Source organism: Phoca vitulina, unplaced genomic scaffold, assembly GCF_004348235.1.
Source record: "Phoca vitulina isolate PV1807 unplaced genomic scaffold, GSC_HSeal_1.0 scaffold54, whole genome shotgun sequence".
In the NCBI taxonomy this organism is placed as follows: domain Eukaryota; kingdom Metazoa; phylum Chordata; class Mammalia; order Carnivora; family Phocidae; genus Phoca; species Phoca vitulina.
The window spans coordinates 3332537-3349916 of record NW_022589757.1 but is presented as its reverse complement, the minus strand read 5'-3'; the positions used below and the strand labels follow the sequence as shown (position 1 = coordinate 3349916).

The 17380-nt window shown below is 35.1% G+C and overlaps 1 protein-coding gene across 3 annotated transcripts in view; it reads right to left on the bottom strand.

Annotated features, from left to right (window-relative positions):
- Positions 1-17301, bottom strand: part of AKT3 (AKT serine/threonine kinase 3) — a 303411-nt gene extending 286110 nt beyond the window's left edge. The window contains exons 1-2 of one of the 3 annotated variants that reach the window (XM_032389383.1): positions 16764-17301; positions 15507-15664 (exon numbers count right to left, since the gene is read on the bottom strand). In XM_032389383.1, coding sequence (XP_032245274.1) covers positions 15507-15552 — 46 coding nt within the window. In that variant the 5' untranslated portion in view covers positions 15553-15664; positions 16764-17301. Of the gene's footprint in view, positions 1-15506; positions 15665-16763 lie in introns of those variants that run through there. The other 2 variants (XM_032389380.1, XM_032389385.1) reach the window with 2 other exon arrangements.
- Positions 17302-17380: the final 79 nt, after the last annotated feature.

The following is a 17380-nucleotide window of genomic DNA, read 5'->3' as shown; positions in this document are numbered from 1 at the left end:
CCCCCCTCTTCCCAATTCTTACTACTTTTATTTTCATTTTTAGTTTTTCTACTGCTTAATATTATAAAGTCAAAAAAAAAAAAAGTACACTGAAGCTCTACTTCTTGGCCAATGAATTTTGGATAGAATGTATTTGCTTCCAACTACGCAAGATAAGGAAATTAGTGTTCTTGTAGGGCAAACAGTTTTAGTAAAATTTAACCACAGGATTAAAATGTGACTATCACTTGACCTTACCCAACCCAGAGTGAGGAAGAAAAAAGTACATATACTTGTTGCTTGAAGCACTAGTTCATTTAACATAGGAAAAAATGTTGGGAAAGATAGAAGTGTAATGAAGAACAGATACAGAGAACAACTGAAAGAATTTTAAGTTCTCAATGAATTGGAAAAAATAGTTACAGACCAACATGAATTTCAAAATTACAAAAGATGAAGCCAGAGGAAGCGAGCACAGCATTCAGGTCTGGACAACAGGAAAGGAATATTGATTAACTCCTCTTTTACACTTACCTTCTCAAAAGAGAACCATCATAATGCCAACATTGATGGCCAGAGGTGCTGAGCCTCCTGAGCTGAGCTCCAGTTAGCATCAATAATCTCTGAGAAATGCAAAGCATCAGAAGGGATTAAAAAAAAAAAAAAAACTGAAAAGGGCAAGTATCCTTATTGTTTTTACAGAGGAAAATAATGGAAGAGCCTAAACATTAAATATTAGTAAAGCTGATGGGAAATTTAGCAATACCCTATAACAGATTACTAAATAATAGCTATTATTTGCTAACCTTTTGGTATGTCCCATGCACTGTGCTAAGGGCTAATCAAGAGTCTTACAACCACTTGTTATCATCACCATTTTCCGGATGAGAAATTTAAGGCATATTAAGTATTTTGCCCACAGTCACTAATAAATGGCAAAGCCAAGATCTGAAGTTAAAGTCCATCCTCTTAACCAGTGGACTAAACTGACAGTACATGAGTACTTAAAAGTGAAAAAAGTAGATGGATGAGAAGAATAGATTATCTAAAAGCAATTTATATCAAGTTAGACACTTTTTTCAAAATGTTGAGTAACCATGTTGCAATGGCATAGACAAATCTCTAAGATACACTGTTAAGTGCTTATGACGTCATTTACGCAAAATGAGATAAAACACAAGATCCAAATGTGTATACAGAATAAAGTGTAAAAGTCTTGTTTCTCTAATTATCCCTCTTCCTGTCCCCCACCTAATCTCTTGGATTCCAATCTCTTGACAAGAGACAAGTATCACCTATTGTTTGGTATGTATCCTTCTGGTTCTTACCTATTTTAAGAAAAATGTTGGCTTTAAGGTAGCACATCCCACTTGACAGTGGTTATTTCTGAGAAGGAAATTGGGAGTGGAGGAATCATATCACACACTGCTTATTTATATACTGCTTGGATCTTTTACAAAAGGAATTAATGTATTATGTAGATAATACAAATGGTTTTAATCACAATGATGCTCAAAGAAAACAGGGCAAAAGTTTCTAAGTGTGACCTTGATGGCCTCCTTGGAAGGGAAAAGTCTGATATATTAAATTACAGAACAATTACAAAACTTTTACACGACAAAAACATAAAGTTAAAAGATATTCAAGCCAGGAAAATATTTGTAACAAAAAAATGATTAATAAAATAATGGTATCCTGAATATACAAAAAGCTCTTACAAATAAATAACATATAAAATGTGTAAAAACTGACTAAAGACCGCATATATAAAAATTGACTAAGGACAGAAACAAGCAATTCATTTGAAGAAAAAATGGCTAAAAGCACTAACAACAAAGTTAAACCTCAGTAACAAATAAATGTAAAATAAAGCAGCAATATGATGGCAAGAACTAAAAAGAATAAAACCCAGTGATAATTATGGCACGAGAAAGCAGAAACTTTTACATACCAGTAATAGGAATGTAAACTGGTAACATGCGGACAACAAACTGGCATATGTAAATGATCTGCATAAACAACACATAATAAAAGTTCCTTTGAAAATTAAAACTGAGAAAAGGACTGCAGCCTTGGATTGCAGTGATGGCCCTCCTATGATACATACTGTGGGAGCGAACAGTCCTGCTGTGGTCTTCTCTGCACTGACCACACCTACAGGATTATGTTCACTTCTGGGCACTGCATTTTTAAGAGAAACATTGACAAACAGGTATTTCCACAGTAGGACACCAAAATTATGTGTGAGGGCTAGAAACCATGTCATACAATGAACAAATGAAAGAAAAGAGAACATTTTGCTTAAAAAAAAGAAGATTTTAGGGAAGATATCACAGCAATCCTGAAATATCTGAAGGCCTATCCTATGGAAAACAGAACTTGTTTTACATTGCTCAGGAGGGCAAAAGAAAGCCCACTAGTACTCGGAGCTATTAAATAATGAAACAGTTATGCCTTACATAGTGAGATTTTAATTATCCACAATATCAGAGATAAATGATCCATCAGAAACACGGTAGAAAAGATTCTTCTAGGCTGTCTTGAACTCAGAAGTACTTTGCAGTTCTAAGAGTAAAATGTGGATAAATATTCCAGAACTATGACCACTACTCTATTCTCACTCTAGTGTCCAGAGTGCACCTACCTGCTTTGGATACCTTATATATTAATCCTTCCTGGGACAAGCAGAATCCTGTGCAGCCAGCCACCTTGGCCAGGAAGAACCATTTGGTCATTTCTACCAATTCCTACCATTAATTCCATTTTCCCTCACACAAAAGCTTGACAGATAAACATGATCTAGAATCCCAGCATTGCCCTTACCAAAACCCTATCCTAGATATAGGCTGCTTTCATAATTGTGATCTATTTTGTGTTCCCTGCCTTGCCTCTGCTGTCCCAATTCTAGTTCCTTGCCCTGAAATCCGTGACATACTGCTATTTGACCTTCTAAAACTGTTTTCTTCCTCATTCACTCAAAGACTAAGAGCGTACTATGTTCAAATTACCAGTAGACCCTAGATGCAAAATACAGTTGTTATTAGACACAGTTCCTGCCCTCGGGAAGCTGACAACGGACAAAGAGAAATAACGGAACTACGTAAGAGCCCACATAATGCCACAAGAAAGCAAAGTGATATAATACTACAGACTAATCATTCCAACTTTGTAAGACTGTGTGATCTGGGAAAAAACAGAGATTATATTAGAATTTATATCTGAAGGACACAGAAGATTTTCATTGACAAAGACACAGGAAAAAAAATATGGCAAGTAAAAAAACAGGCATAACAACAACATACATAAAAGAAAACATGGTGATAGGTACACAGTTAATCACATCAGTAAGATAAGTGATTGATTACAGAATGTAAACATATAATTAAAGAAACGTTTCTCTACGTCAAAGGAAATAAAAATAGTTTCTCCAAGGGAGGTAACGCAATAAGCTCCAGAGGAACGGCTTCCCTGCATCCCCCGCTGGACACAGAGTGGTAAGTGATACCACTCAGGTAGCGTAAGGATTCCACCAGATGGAAAATACTCCCCTTTTTCTATTCTCACAGGGTTTTAAACTCTCCTCCTGTCCAACAGTTCTACGCCCCTCCCTCACCAGGTACTAATAAGAGACTTTTTAAAAAAGAATTAAAAAAAAAAAGAACTCCAATACCTGCCTGAGTGTCAGAAAGAAACAAAAGAAACAAAATATAAAGTGTTATAAAATTGGCAATAAAGAAATCTCAGCTACTGGTCCAGGCTAAGCCCCTAACTCAAAAACTTACCTGTTTTCTAATCTGGAAGATAAATGGGTATAAAATGAGATTACTTCTAAAGTCTCTTCTAGCTTATAATTCTATAAATTTACTCAAAAAAAAAGGTCCAGCTATGTTTCCAAGTGATAGGAACGCAACTGGTTGAAACCATCAGTTTCCTCAAATATAAATGGAGATGAAATTTCGACTTCACATAACTTGTTATGAGCAATTCCATGACAAAATTAAGTGAATTATAAAACTTAAACAAGTTTTTATATCCATACATTAAAGCATATACATATCAGAGTATAAGTCGGGTGACTTCTACTAGACTAATCAATCTTCCCACACATAAAATTATAAACTCTGTACAAAATATAAATAACAACTAGTTGAAGGCAGTGGAAAGCATCAAAAGCAAGCAAAAACTGGAGGGAAGTTGGCACCTGAAATAAGGAACTGCAATGGGTGAGATCTGCATTTATATGGCTTTCTGCTTGAGGGGCTCCCCCATTCCTTGCAATTAAGGTGGATACAATTCAGACAGAAAACTATAGTCTTGCTGGCTTAAGGAGTCAGATGCTGGAGTCAGAGATGCCAAAATGGCTGGAAAGTAAGAGAGATATCCCACAAATAAGGGAGACACATGGGGCAGCCCAAAAACCTACCTGTAAACTCAACCCAAATTCTGGCTAAACCTTGAGCTGTGCATGCATAGAAAAGACTCCAGTGAGCCTGAAAGCAAAAATCAAAAAGTGGAGAGAAGAGCTGAGATTTCAGCTTGCTCTTCACAATAGGTAAAATAAAGTGTTGAGTCTGAATAGAAGGACAGTACCAGTTATCACAAAAAGTCTCTGGAGAAAACAACAGATCACAAATCTGTAAGTATATCATCACAATGAACTGAATGCAGCTGAAAATTACTAGACATATGAAGAAATGAGAAAGTAGGCAAAGAAAGAAAGCAGTCAACAGAAACGAACTCAGAAAATCCTAATGCTGGAGTCAGCAGACAAGGACATTAAAGCAACTACTATAAAAATATCCAACGAGTTAACAGAAAATACAGTCATAGTAAATGAAGAAAGATAGCAGAGGAGTCAGTGAACTTAATAGCTTAACAGATTGTTCTACCTCTAGAGCTGAGAGAAAGAATATTGAAAAAAATTAACACAGCCTAATTGATCTGTGAGACATTGTCAAGTAGTCTTCAAAGGTATAACCAGAGTCCCAGAAGCAGAGGAGAGAACAGGGTAGAAAAGGTTCTTTAGAAATAATGGCCAACACAACTTCCCAAGTTTGGTGAAAAACGTAAATTTATATATCAAAAAACAAACAAAAAAATCCAGTAAATCCAAAATGTGATACATAAAAGAAAACAACATGTAGGCACATCATATTCAAACCACTGAAATCAAAGCTAGAAAAATCTTGAAAGCAGTCAAGGAAAATGACATGTTATATATAGGTAACAACACAAACAGCTGACTTCTCATCAAAAACAAGGGAAAGCAGAAGAAAATGAAATGACATCTTTAAAGTGATGAAGGAAACAAGTTAAATCAGAATTCTATATACAATTAAAAAAATCCTTCAAAAATGAAGGTGAAAACATTTTAAGACAGACAAAAATATGAGTGCACTATTCACCAACAGATCTGCTCTTAAAGAAAGCTCTTCAGACTGAAGGAAAACATTATCAGATAGAAACTCAAGTCGATAGGAAGAAATAAAAAGAAACACTGCAGGTAAGTATACATAATAGACTGCATTTGTCCTGCTCTTCTTTAAAAGACACAAAAAAGGCATAAAAAAACAAAAATTAAAATATTGTATCATAGTTTATAACATATTCATATCTAATATATATTAGAACAAGGCACTCAGGAGGAGTAAATATAACTATAGTATTTCAAGGATGTTATATTTTACATGAAGTAGTAAAATATTAACCCCGTAAAGAATGTGATAAATTAGAGATGCATATTATAATCTCAACCTCAACCTCAGCACAAGTGACATTTTGGAGTAGAAAATTTTTTGTTTGGGAAGAACCGTCCTGTACATGGTAGAATATTTAGCAGCGTCCCTGTTCTCCACCCACTAGAAGCCAATAGCACACCCACTCCAAGTCATGACAACCAAAAATGTCTCCAGACATTGTCAAGTGTTCCCTGGGGAGAAAAATAATCCTGGGTGAAAACCACTGCCCTCCAACAACCATTAAATAAAGAATGCAAGATTACAGAGCAGTTCAGTTTTTTCTATTATGGCCCATCTAACAAGACTAGACTTTTTTTTTTTCTAACCACTCTAGCCTCCCATATGAAATTTTAATACCACAGATATATGTATATGTTTACATATTTATATAATGTGTCCCATTGGAAAGGCACAAACAACTGTAATATCTACATTTTTTGCACAGAGGCATTAGATGAAATACTAAAAAAATTTCAATTAACCCAAGGGAAGGCCAAAAAAGAAAAAAAAAAAAAAATATATATATATATATACACACACACATATATATATACATACACACACATATTATATAGCCTATATATACAAATACACAAGCAGAAATTTTTTTAAATAGGACAAATAGAAAATAAATAACAAAACGGTAGACCTAAATTCAATCAAATCAACATCATAGATTTGTTTTATATTTTAATAAGAGGTATAACTAACAAGCCAATAGCAGAGATAAAATGAGAAAGTAAAAAAATTCTAAACCCAAAATTTGCAGGAATATGGGAAGAAGGAAACTCAACCATATTAATAATTACCTTAATAAATATGAATGTTCTAAATATAAATGGTCTAAATTAAGGGGTAAAGACTGTCAAATGAGATTAAGGAAAAAAAAACAGAACCAGACCCAAAAATATGCTGTGTACAAGAGAGGCATTTTAAATATAAAACACAGATAAGCTAAATGTAAAATAACAAATAATAATAATAAGTAAATAAATGTAAAATAACATTTTAAGAAGATATAAGATGTAAACATTAATCAGAAAAAGTCTGGAGTGATTATAATATTAATAACAGACACACTGAATTTCAAAACGAAGAGTATTACACCAAAAAAAAAAGATGGACATTTCATAAGCATAAAAGATATAATACATTAAGAAGATATAATCATTATAAATGTGAATGCATCTAGTAACAGAACTTCAAAATATATAAGGCAAAATAGACAGAAAAAAGAAACAGGTAAATTCACAATCATAGTTGGAGATTTTACCTCTCTCTCAGTAATTGATAGAACTAAAGAAAAAAAAAATCAGTAAAGTTAGAGAAGATATGACTCACTATAACCCATGCTGACCAGACATTTATAAAAAACTACACCCACAACAGCAGAAAAATCAATAGAGACCATATGGTGGACCATAAAAAAAAATTTTTTTAAATAACAAAAAATTCCAGATGACTGAAATTTTACATAGTATCTTCTGTAATTACAATCAAATAGAAAGCTGAAATCAAAACACTAAGATATCTAAAAACTCCTATATCTTTTCAAAGTAAGCAACATTCTTCTAAATAACCCATGGTTCAAAGAGGAAATCACAAAGCAAGTTAGGAAACATTTTACACTAAATAATAATGAAAACACATTTCATCAAAACTTGTGGGGCATACTTAGGCAGTGAAGTAAGATAAATCCACAGATTTAGCGTTTATATTTAAAAAAAAAAAAGTTTAAAATCAATGATATAATATTTTACCTTAAGCCAGAAAAAAAGACAAGCAAAATAAAACAGTAACGAGCAAATGCAGTGAAATTAAAAAAAAAAGGACAAAGAAAACAAAGCAAAAATTTGGCTCCTTGAAAAGATTAGTGAAATGTATAAACTCCTAGTAAAACTGATCAAAGAGAAAAAAAAAAAGAGAGAGAGAGAATTCAATAAAGGGATTATCATTACAGATCCTGTGAACACTTAAAGAATAAGGAAATATTAAGAACAACTTTATGCCAAATATATCAATAGCTTAGATGAAATGGACAAATTCCTAAAAAAAAAAAAAAAAAAACACAATTTGCCCAAACTGACACAAGATGAAACAAAAAATCTGAATAGTCCTATACCTAGCTATTAATGAAATTGGATTTATTATCAGAAATCTCACCAAAAATGCTCCAACCCAAATGGTTTCACTGATGCATTTTAGCAAACATGTTAAATTAGAGATAAACCCCATCTTATGTAAATTCCTTCAAAAATTAAGGAGAAGGGAATATTTCCCAACATATATATTTTAGGAGTCCTGCATAGCCATTATACGAAAACCTGAAATGAAAATGACAGACCAATGGAAATGCAAAAAAAAAGATCCTTAACAAAATATTAGTATATCAAAACTGGTAAATTAAATATAATACATCATGACCAAATGGGATTTATTCTAGCCATGAAACTAATATACCATATTAACAGAATAATGGGAAAAATCAAATAGCCTGAAATTTCAGTAGGTATGGGAAACTTTTTGAAAAAAGTGAACACCCACTCATGATAAAAACACTCAGCAAACTAGAATAGAAGGGAACTTTCTCAACCTGACTAAAGGCAGCAATAGAAAACCCACAACTAACACAATAGTGATTATTACATAATATTATGATGATAATGGTAAAATAAATGCTTTCCCAATAACATGAGAAATAAGGCGGAAAGTCTACCCTCACCACTTTTACTCAAAATTGCACCCGAATTCCTAACCAGCGAAACAAGACCAGAAAAGTTAATTAAAGGCATTAGAATTGCAAAGGAAGAAGCAGAACTGTGGCTCTTTGCAGATGACTTGACCATCTATGCAGAAAATTAGTAAAAAATTCATGTTAATAAAAGTAACTAACATGAATAAGTGAATTTAACAAGGCTGCAGGATACAAGGTCAATACACAAAACTCACTGCTTATTGCGAAGGGGAGTGTGTGTGAGTGTGAGCGTGCATAACAGCAGCTCCAGTTCTTTTTTTTTTATGTATTTATTTTGAGAGAGAGAGAGAGTACGCGAGAACATGCAAGCAGGGGAAGGGCAGAGCAAAAAGGTAAGAGAGAATCTCAAGCAGACTCCCCGCCGCGCACAGAGCCCAACCGGGAGCTCAGTCTCATGATCCTGAGATCATGACCTGAAGGGAAACCAAGAGTCTGAGACTTAACCAAATGCGCCACAAGGCGCCCCTAGCAGCTCTCAATTCTATAACTCTAGAATGCATATGAAAGCTTATCATTTGATGGTTCTCTCCATTTGGTTTACTTGGTTAAAATTTCCAAAATAAATGTATTCAAATTATGAGAAAAATAAATTTCACATTTTTTAAGGGTTGGGGGCAGAGGGAAAGGGAGAGAGAGAATCTTAAGCAGTCTCCACACCCAGCATGGAGGCCACCTGGGACTTGATCTCACAACCCTGAGATCATGACCTCAGCCAAAATCAAGAGTCAGATGCTTAACCGACTGAATCACCCAGGCACCCCAAATTTCACATTATTGTAAATACATTAAATCTCAGAGTTCCAATACCATTAGAAAATAAATTTAATTTTTTCAGGTTTATGCTCCATTTGTAACATCAATAGTCGAAATGAGCTTCTCTAATCTATCATGTGATTTATTCAGTCACTATCACAGCTCTTCACTTTCTATGGAATATGCTTGCTGCTGAGTAGTAAACAGATAATCATACTGTCATTTTCTATTTCCATAGTCACTTGATAATTTATTTCAAAACTCACTTTGTGAATAAAACATGAACAAAAGGTACACAAGTATGTACAGAGTAAAGGAGAAGGTCCTTGGACTTGGATGAGCACCCAACAAATTGTGTATTTTGCTTTCCATAACAGCTTAAAACTGACTAGGTCACAACAATCACACATTAAAATATAGCCCAGCTTACAATCTTCACATTACTAAAATATTCTGCATAGGGGCATTAAGATATTTTGAGAGAAAACTCATAGACTCAGGAAGTTTTAGCTTGGAATTACCAAACACTAACATTCCGGTTCCTCTAAACAAGTCATTTCAAAGAATATAAAACAAATATCATTCCAAGGTCACAGTTTATGGATATCCTTGAACTGGAAACTATTAAGTACAAGGCAAACTAAGGGAACAAGTTCTTTGAAAACACAAACTGGTTACATACACAGAACACAACATGAAGGTTCAATTTGTTAGATATTGAGGCAACAAAAAGTATAAGGAATCTGCAGCATTTTCATCAATTCAAATGTTTTTACTGATAAAACCTTACCTCTTAGATTTGTTACCAATTTCAAAACAGTAAGATTTGGAGTTGACTAACAATGCATTACAGATTTTAACTTGTTTTTTGGGTTTTTTTTAAGATTTTATTTATTTATTTGACAGAGAGAGTGAGAGAGGGAACACAAGCAGGGACAGAGGGAGAGGGAGAAGCCGGCTTCCCGCCGAGCAGGGAGCCTGATGCGGGCGGGGCTCGATCCCAGGACCCTGGGATCATGACCTGAGCCGAAGGCAGACGCTTAATGACTGAGCCACCCAGGCACCCCAGATTTTAACTTGTTATCAAAAAACTGGCTCTCCACATTTATAAGAGACTACTTACCTTTTTAAGAAACGGTACTGTTACGCAAACAGAATTTTATAAATTACAATCAGCCCTGGTTAATAGTATTTCAGTCTACTTAATTCTATAATTCAGAACTTTTTTTTTTTCCAAAGATTTTATTTATTTATTTGACAGAGAGAGACACAGCGAGAGAGGGAACACAAGCAGGGGGAATGGGAGAGGGAGAAGCAGGCTTCCCACAGAGCAGGGAGCCCGATGTGGGGCTCAAGCCCAGGACCCCGGTATCATGACCTGAGCCGAAGGCAGACGCCCAACGACTAAGCCACCCAGGCGCCCCTAATTTAGACCTTTTAAGCTGGCTAAACTTCCCACTTTATTAACGGGGTAAGTTTCCTCATAGCAAATATCACCACTAGCTGTAATGGGATAAAAAACCAAAAGAGAGCAAAACTTTTGACATCAACTTTAGAGATCTGCAGTCACCGACAGTATACCCAGGGCTGGTCTGTGAAAGAGATCATCTAACGAGCATCTAATATGTATGCAGATATGTCCTATGCTGATGTACAACCAAACTGTGAGGTTCTGTCCCAGGACCATCAAAGAAGAAAATGCAGGTGGCACTTGATTCCATGTGTGCTACGTGATGTTTTCTTTACTGTCATCTCTAAGACCAACAATCCTATGTTAATGTGTTATCTCAATTAATACTTACATTTTGTAATTGCTCCAGAAAAATACACCAAAAGAAAGGTTTCAGTATGGATATATATCACCAATCACCAAAGTTAGGAAAGCATTTGTCCCACACAGTATCATTAATTATTTTAAGTCTGTTTTTTTCCTTTTCCAGGATGATATTTACTGAAGAACAACTTATTTACATTGAAAGTACAAATAAAATGAGATTCAATCTGGACAGGAGCTAACAAGAACTGATTTATAAATACAAGTTTGAGGAAAAGGACTGATATTCAAAGTAAGGGCTAATATAACTTTTCTACTAATACTTTTATTAATAGTTTAAAAATACTCTATACATATTAGCTCGTACTGCTTACCACGGCACTGTGAGGTAAAGAAAGCAGATGTTATCATACTTATTTTCAAACAAGGACACCCAAGCTCAGGCGATGAAAATCTATCTGCCCAGGGTAAATAGGCAGCAAACAATAATGCTCTTTTAGAAGAAATTCTTTGAACCAAAATATGGCCAAACAACAAGAGACTACCTAATGAAATTTGCTTGACTAAAACACAAAGTTATTTTTAAAATCATACTGAAAATCTCTAAAGGAATAAATTAAGAATGGTGGAGAGAAAAAATGCCCAGTTTGGTTTCCCCTAATATTTCAACTAATGCTTTCAAGAGTCCAGTTAAAACTGCCATCACAAATCCTCAGTCAGTGAATCTAACTTGTCTTCAGCATAGGGAAAATACACAAATTGTACAAATAGATAGGAGACACGACCAGCAACCTCAGTCTTTCATTCACAAGTATAAACACACCCACAAAACCACCAGATACCTGAGGAATACTAACACCACCAAAAAAGAACCAAAATAAACAAACTGAAAAAGTTACTCAGAGGGGAGAAAAAATTTAAAAATAAAGTCTAGTTAGTGTCCTAAGATAAAAGATTGTATTATATCTGTAAAATAAGAGCCGGTGGCTATGAACTAAAAAGGATTCCCAGAAGTATAAAGTAATAGCTGAAACAGATAACTGTAAAGGGCTCAAAGAAAAAGTCAAGGAAATCTTCCAGAACAAGGCAGGTAAACAGACATGGAAGTGAAAGAAAAATAGTAACACCAGAACACTGATATAGACGCTCTAGGGGTCAAAGCCGTAAAAGAATACAGAGAACACAGAAGGGAAGAAATAATGAAAGAAATACAGAAGATTCCCTAGAACTGAAGACATATGCCTGTGTATCCGAAGGGTCACAAATGTTTTACAGGATGAGTTAAAAAGAACTACATCTCATCCTCCTTAAATTTCGTAACATCAAGGATAAAGAGGCATGGACACAACAAGCTTCCAGAGAACAAAAACAGGTTACCTAGAAAGAAATTACTCCTATTAGCATTAAGCCTCTTATCAGTGAAACTGGTTACCAAAAGGTAATGGAATGCAACCTTCAAAATTCCAAAGGAAAACTGCTGCACAACTGAATTCTATACCCAGCTAAGGCATGTACTGGGTGTGAAAGTGAAAAGCACATTTTTTAATACTCTGTTGACAAGCAACCCCCACATATTCTTTCTGAAAAAAGTACTCCAGGAAATTTAAAAAAAAAAAAAATTACTTCTAGAACATTGTAAAATAAATCCAAAACAAATCTGTAAAATAAATCCAAAACAAATAGGGGAAAGACACAAGATCTAAGAAAGCAGAGAACATGTCCAAAAATGCAATTAAATAACATACTATTAGCTGAGCATCATACCCAGAAAAAAGTCGGTTCACAATAGAATGTCAACAAATACTATGATTAAAAAGCTGCATAACCAAGTGGTATGATAAAGGCAGACACTCTTTAACCAACAGAGGGGCAACATGGCAACTGGAAAATCCAGGAAAAACTGGTACAGCCCAGACTAGAAGCCAAACTAAAGTGCATCCTGATCTTGAACACCAGCATTTGTTCTCCATGGCTCCCACTGTGCCCATCATACTACTTTCTTAGCAGCAGGGAGTATTTACTTATCACAATATTGATTACTGCTTCTCCAAATCAACAAGTGAAACTGTGACAAACCTTGACAACATTAAATAAATGTTGACACAACCTGGGAGGGGACCATGAGGTATTCAGGGGAAAGACTGTGAGGGGTACTAATTTTTCTCAACTCATAAAGTGGCAAGTTTAGAGATGATGCCTAAGTACTTTCTAGAATTAAGAGTGCAAGTGTTGGAAGTGTAACCATGAAGCCCTCTCTCCTCCTTCAGGGAAGGAAGGAAGAGAATAGATATTACAAGTTAAATTCTTCATTTTTCACAATGGTGATAGACATATACTCAATTATTTAAGATTACTCAAATATAAAGTTTAGCATATTATACATAAAATTGAGATAATAATCACCAAAAAATTAAAAATAGAAAAGGTCTAAAATGGCTATATGCGAGAAACCAGTTTGAAGAAGTAGAGGGTAGAAAAGACTTTTATTTATCATTTTATACCTTTTTGTACTATTAACCAATGAAGGAAAAACACAGAGAAACTTTTGTCCATTTTTTCTTGTTTCTTTATCCCATGCATTATATACCAACCTTCTTTTATGGTATTTCAGACAAGACACAATTAATTAAACTCAAGAACCACCCTAAATCTTTGGCAAAATTCGGTGACAGCAACAGTTTACACTGGTTTTAAAACTCTCAAAACATATCCACATCCATTATCTTACTTAATCCTCGCAATGGTCTTATGAGAGCAGATTTTAGAGCTTAATAAAGTATTACTCCAAAAGGTTTAAGTGATTTGCCATCCCAAAGAAAGTAAGAAAGGTAGAATAAATGTAATAGGCAAGTTAAAAAATAAAGAAAAAATGCCTTCATACAGCAATGAAATCTGAAAAAGCCCTCTAACCTTATAACAGACCATACAATAAATGAAACAACAGTACAATAGTTGGCTGAAACAGTTTTTATCATGAAACACACACTTACCATATGACCGGCAATCTCATTCCTAGGTTATCGCCCCAGAAAAAATGAAAACACATCACACCAAGATACGCACTCCCTTGCTCATAGCAGTCTTATTCATAATAGCCAGAAACTAGAAACTACAAATATCCATCAGCTGGTAAACAGATAAATTGTATTATGGCCAAACTACAGAATACACCTCAACAGTAAAGAAACAACCTAATGAAAGGCACAACAACATGGATGAATCCTTAAAGTATTACGCTATGTGAAAGTAACCAAACACAAAGGGCCGTCTGACTCTACTTATAAGACATATTAGAAAAGGAAGATTCCAGTGGTATCACATCAGTGGTTTTCAGCACTGAGGAAAGAGAACTGACTGCATTGGAGAATGAGGGCACTTTTGGGGTGACAGACATGTTTGATGTCATAACTGCAGTGCTTGTTACACTACTGTATGAACATAGCAAAATTCATCAAAGTATACACTTAAAATTGGTGAATTTTATTGTTCTGAAAATTATAACTCAATAAGACTGATTTTTTAAAACTCAGTCATACATAATCCCATTTATCTTCTGACAACAGCTTTTCAAGCACAGGAATTAACTACAGACCCACAAGGAACAGTGAAATTACTATTTAAAAGGTAACTTTTAATCAGAAAATAGATACAGTACACAGGACCTTAAAAGTCCTGACAATGAAACAGTCCTCATTCTACTCAATTTGGCCACGTGGATAAACACTAGTTGCCTGGCAACTAGTCTACACTCCAGATTTCTTAATAAACATATTAACCACATTAGCAGGTGATCTCATAGAGGATAAACTAAGCTTTACATTGAAGAGTTCTTCCTTTAGTATTAAAAAAAGAATAATAATGCATTTGAATTATTTATCCGAAGTAGTAGGAGTGAACAAGTGAACAAGAAATACTAAAGCTAGATCATGAAAAATAAAAATATGAAATGAAACATACACACACACACATACACACAGAGACAACACAAAAACCCTTTCTTCATGTGGTCTTTTACCTTCAGACTCTCCTTAACTAACTTACAGGACTGCTGAAGCTGTGAGATTGTGGGTGAACTCTTTCCCTTTAAGCCTTAACCCCTCCCCTGCTACCACCCAAACTGGCTTAATATAAATTTACATGTCTTTAAATGCAGACAAGTTATAAACTTTTCTAGATATCAAATATCCGAAAAACATCTCTCTGAATTGTAGACTCTGTGGACACGGAAAAATACAACACGAACTTTCTGTAACATGCAAGCACACAACATACCAGGAGGCCAAGTCCTCGTAACGGTGATGATAAACTATCAAAATCAAGAATTACAAAGAATTCCTAAATAACAAGCAAATTCCTAACACGTAAGTTAGATATCATTTCTCTCTCACTGGACATGGTCTGTCCGTTGACTCTGTAACAGCTTCGGAACAAATGTCAACTTCCAGGACATCGCTGACCACGAGCACACTTACCACACATGCGACTTTCGGCTTTGGTGAGTACTTACCCCTCTTCTGAACCCAGCCTTCTTTCACCACGGTAACATCGCTCATGATGGCTCCCCTCTGAGCCCCCAACGTGGAGAAATGCTACTTTGTGGTATCAGCTTTGGGGTTTGGATTCTCTGCTGCTGCTGCCCTTCCCACTCTCTAGTGATGACTCAGCCTGGAAGGAAGTATTGAAGAAAGAATTTCTTTTTTTTCCATTCTTGCAACTCACACAGCAATAACAAACAACTAATTCTTTGTAAATGTCTTCAACTGGCCTGACCTCACATAAAACTCTAACTCCTCAAACTGGGGAACTTATTTATTCAACAGTTCTATAATGAACGGGATTCCCTGGTCTTGTGACAGATTTCAAATGATAGTGAAACTTTTAACCTAAGAGGCTGTAACAAAAAAAATCTTAAGAAAACCCCTGTCACACCTATACAAATAATACAGAAAATCTGTTTGGTGCTGTGTCAGAGGTGAAAAGGGAAGAAAATGAAAGTTAGGTGAACTAAAAGTAAACTTTCGTGTATGTCTAGTTCCAAAATCTATGTGGATTTAGGAATATTTATGGCAAAGCAATTGTGAATGTTTTTAATAGCTGTATTTTATGGAAAACACAATGTGCTAAGAAACCAGCACTTATGTATGCTTACTCTGCCCTATTCCAAGAATTATTTTAGACAATCAATGAATTAGATGACAATGAATTTTTAGGTTACAATAAATAAAATAGTATAAATAATACAAAGTCAATGATTTTTTAAAATACACGAAGTGAAAAAGGAATATGAAAGTGGAAAAAAATATGGGATATCTAAGATGTGCCAAGAACAAGTGCTTACATCTATTATTCTCAGGTAATCCTCACAGTAAACCCAGGAGGGTACCATTAACTTCATTTCATAGATGAGTAAACTGAGGCTCACAGAGATTAAGCAGCGTGCCTGATTTCAACACAACTACTGAATGATGGAGCCCACATCTGAACCAGGCCATCTGACTCCAGAGCCTGCAGTCCTAACTCCAAAACTATACTGCCTTAAGATGGAAAGAAGCCAGAGTAAAAGTCTACATATTCGCAAAAGATGGGCCACAAATTTAGCAGGAAAGCTTTCAGGAAGCAGTGCAAATAAGGAAACGCAATTGGTTTCAATATTTACAGTATCCATAAATATTTTTTAAAAGAAAAAAAGAAGTTGCTTCAGAAGGAATACAATTTTTCCTGGAATAAAAATCTGAAATTTATCCCATGGGTCTTTGTAAGATACCTTGTAGTGTAATAAACGAAGTCCTCAAAAATATCCTTATATATACACTAATGAGTTTTGCAGGGCTATTTCTCACTGTCCCTCTCAACCTAAAAAGGAAAATGCCAAGATAAAACAGAGTTAAAAATATTTCCACAGAAAGGGACTAAAACATGTAGTCCAGGGTGCACTGGCATTATATGGTCCAAAAACACAGGCATAAATTTTAGATAACCAGAAAAATGGACGGATGGACTATGTAACTATACTATTTTCTCAAACTGGGTTTTGATAAATAGTGCATAGCAGCAAGTTCAAGGTTAGACTCCCTAGCTATTATTGGAACTGAATTATGGCTCATTTTCCAATGCAAATTAAGTAGAAAGCCTAATCATTTAGCAGTGAGGAATCAAGACTAACATTCTCTTAAGAAAGCCTGACAAAGTTTGTGTGACTGAACAGAAAACCATCCCTACACGGGCCCTCAGCACCTACAGGTAAGGCCAAGACTATCCTCAGAAGCAATGGGGTCTGCTACTGCAGAGAGTCTAAAGGGATACTAGAATCTGGATGTATTTTCCCAAAATATGTTTGAAAGAATACCAAGAGAAATTCCGGGGGGGGGGGGGGGGGGGGGA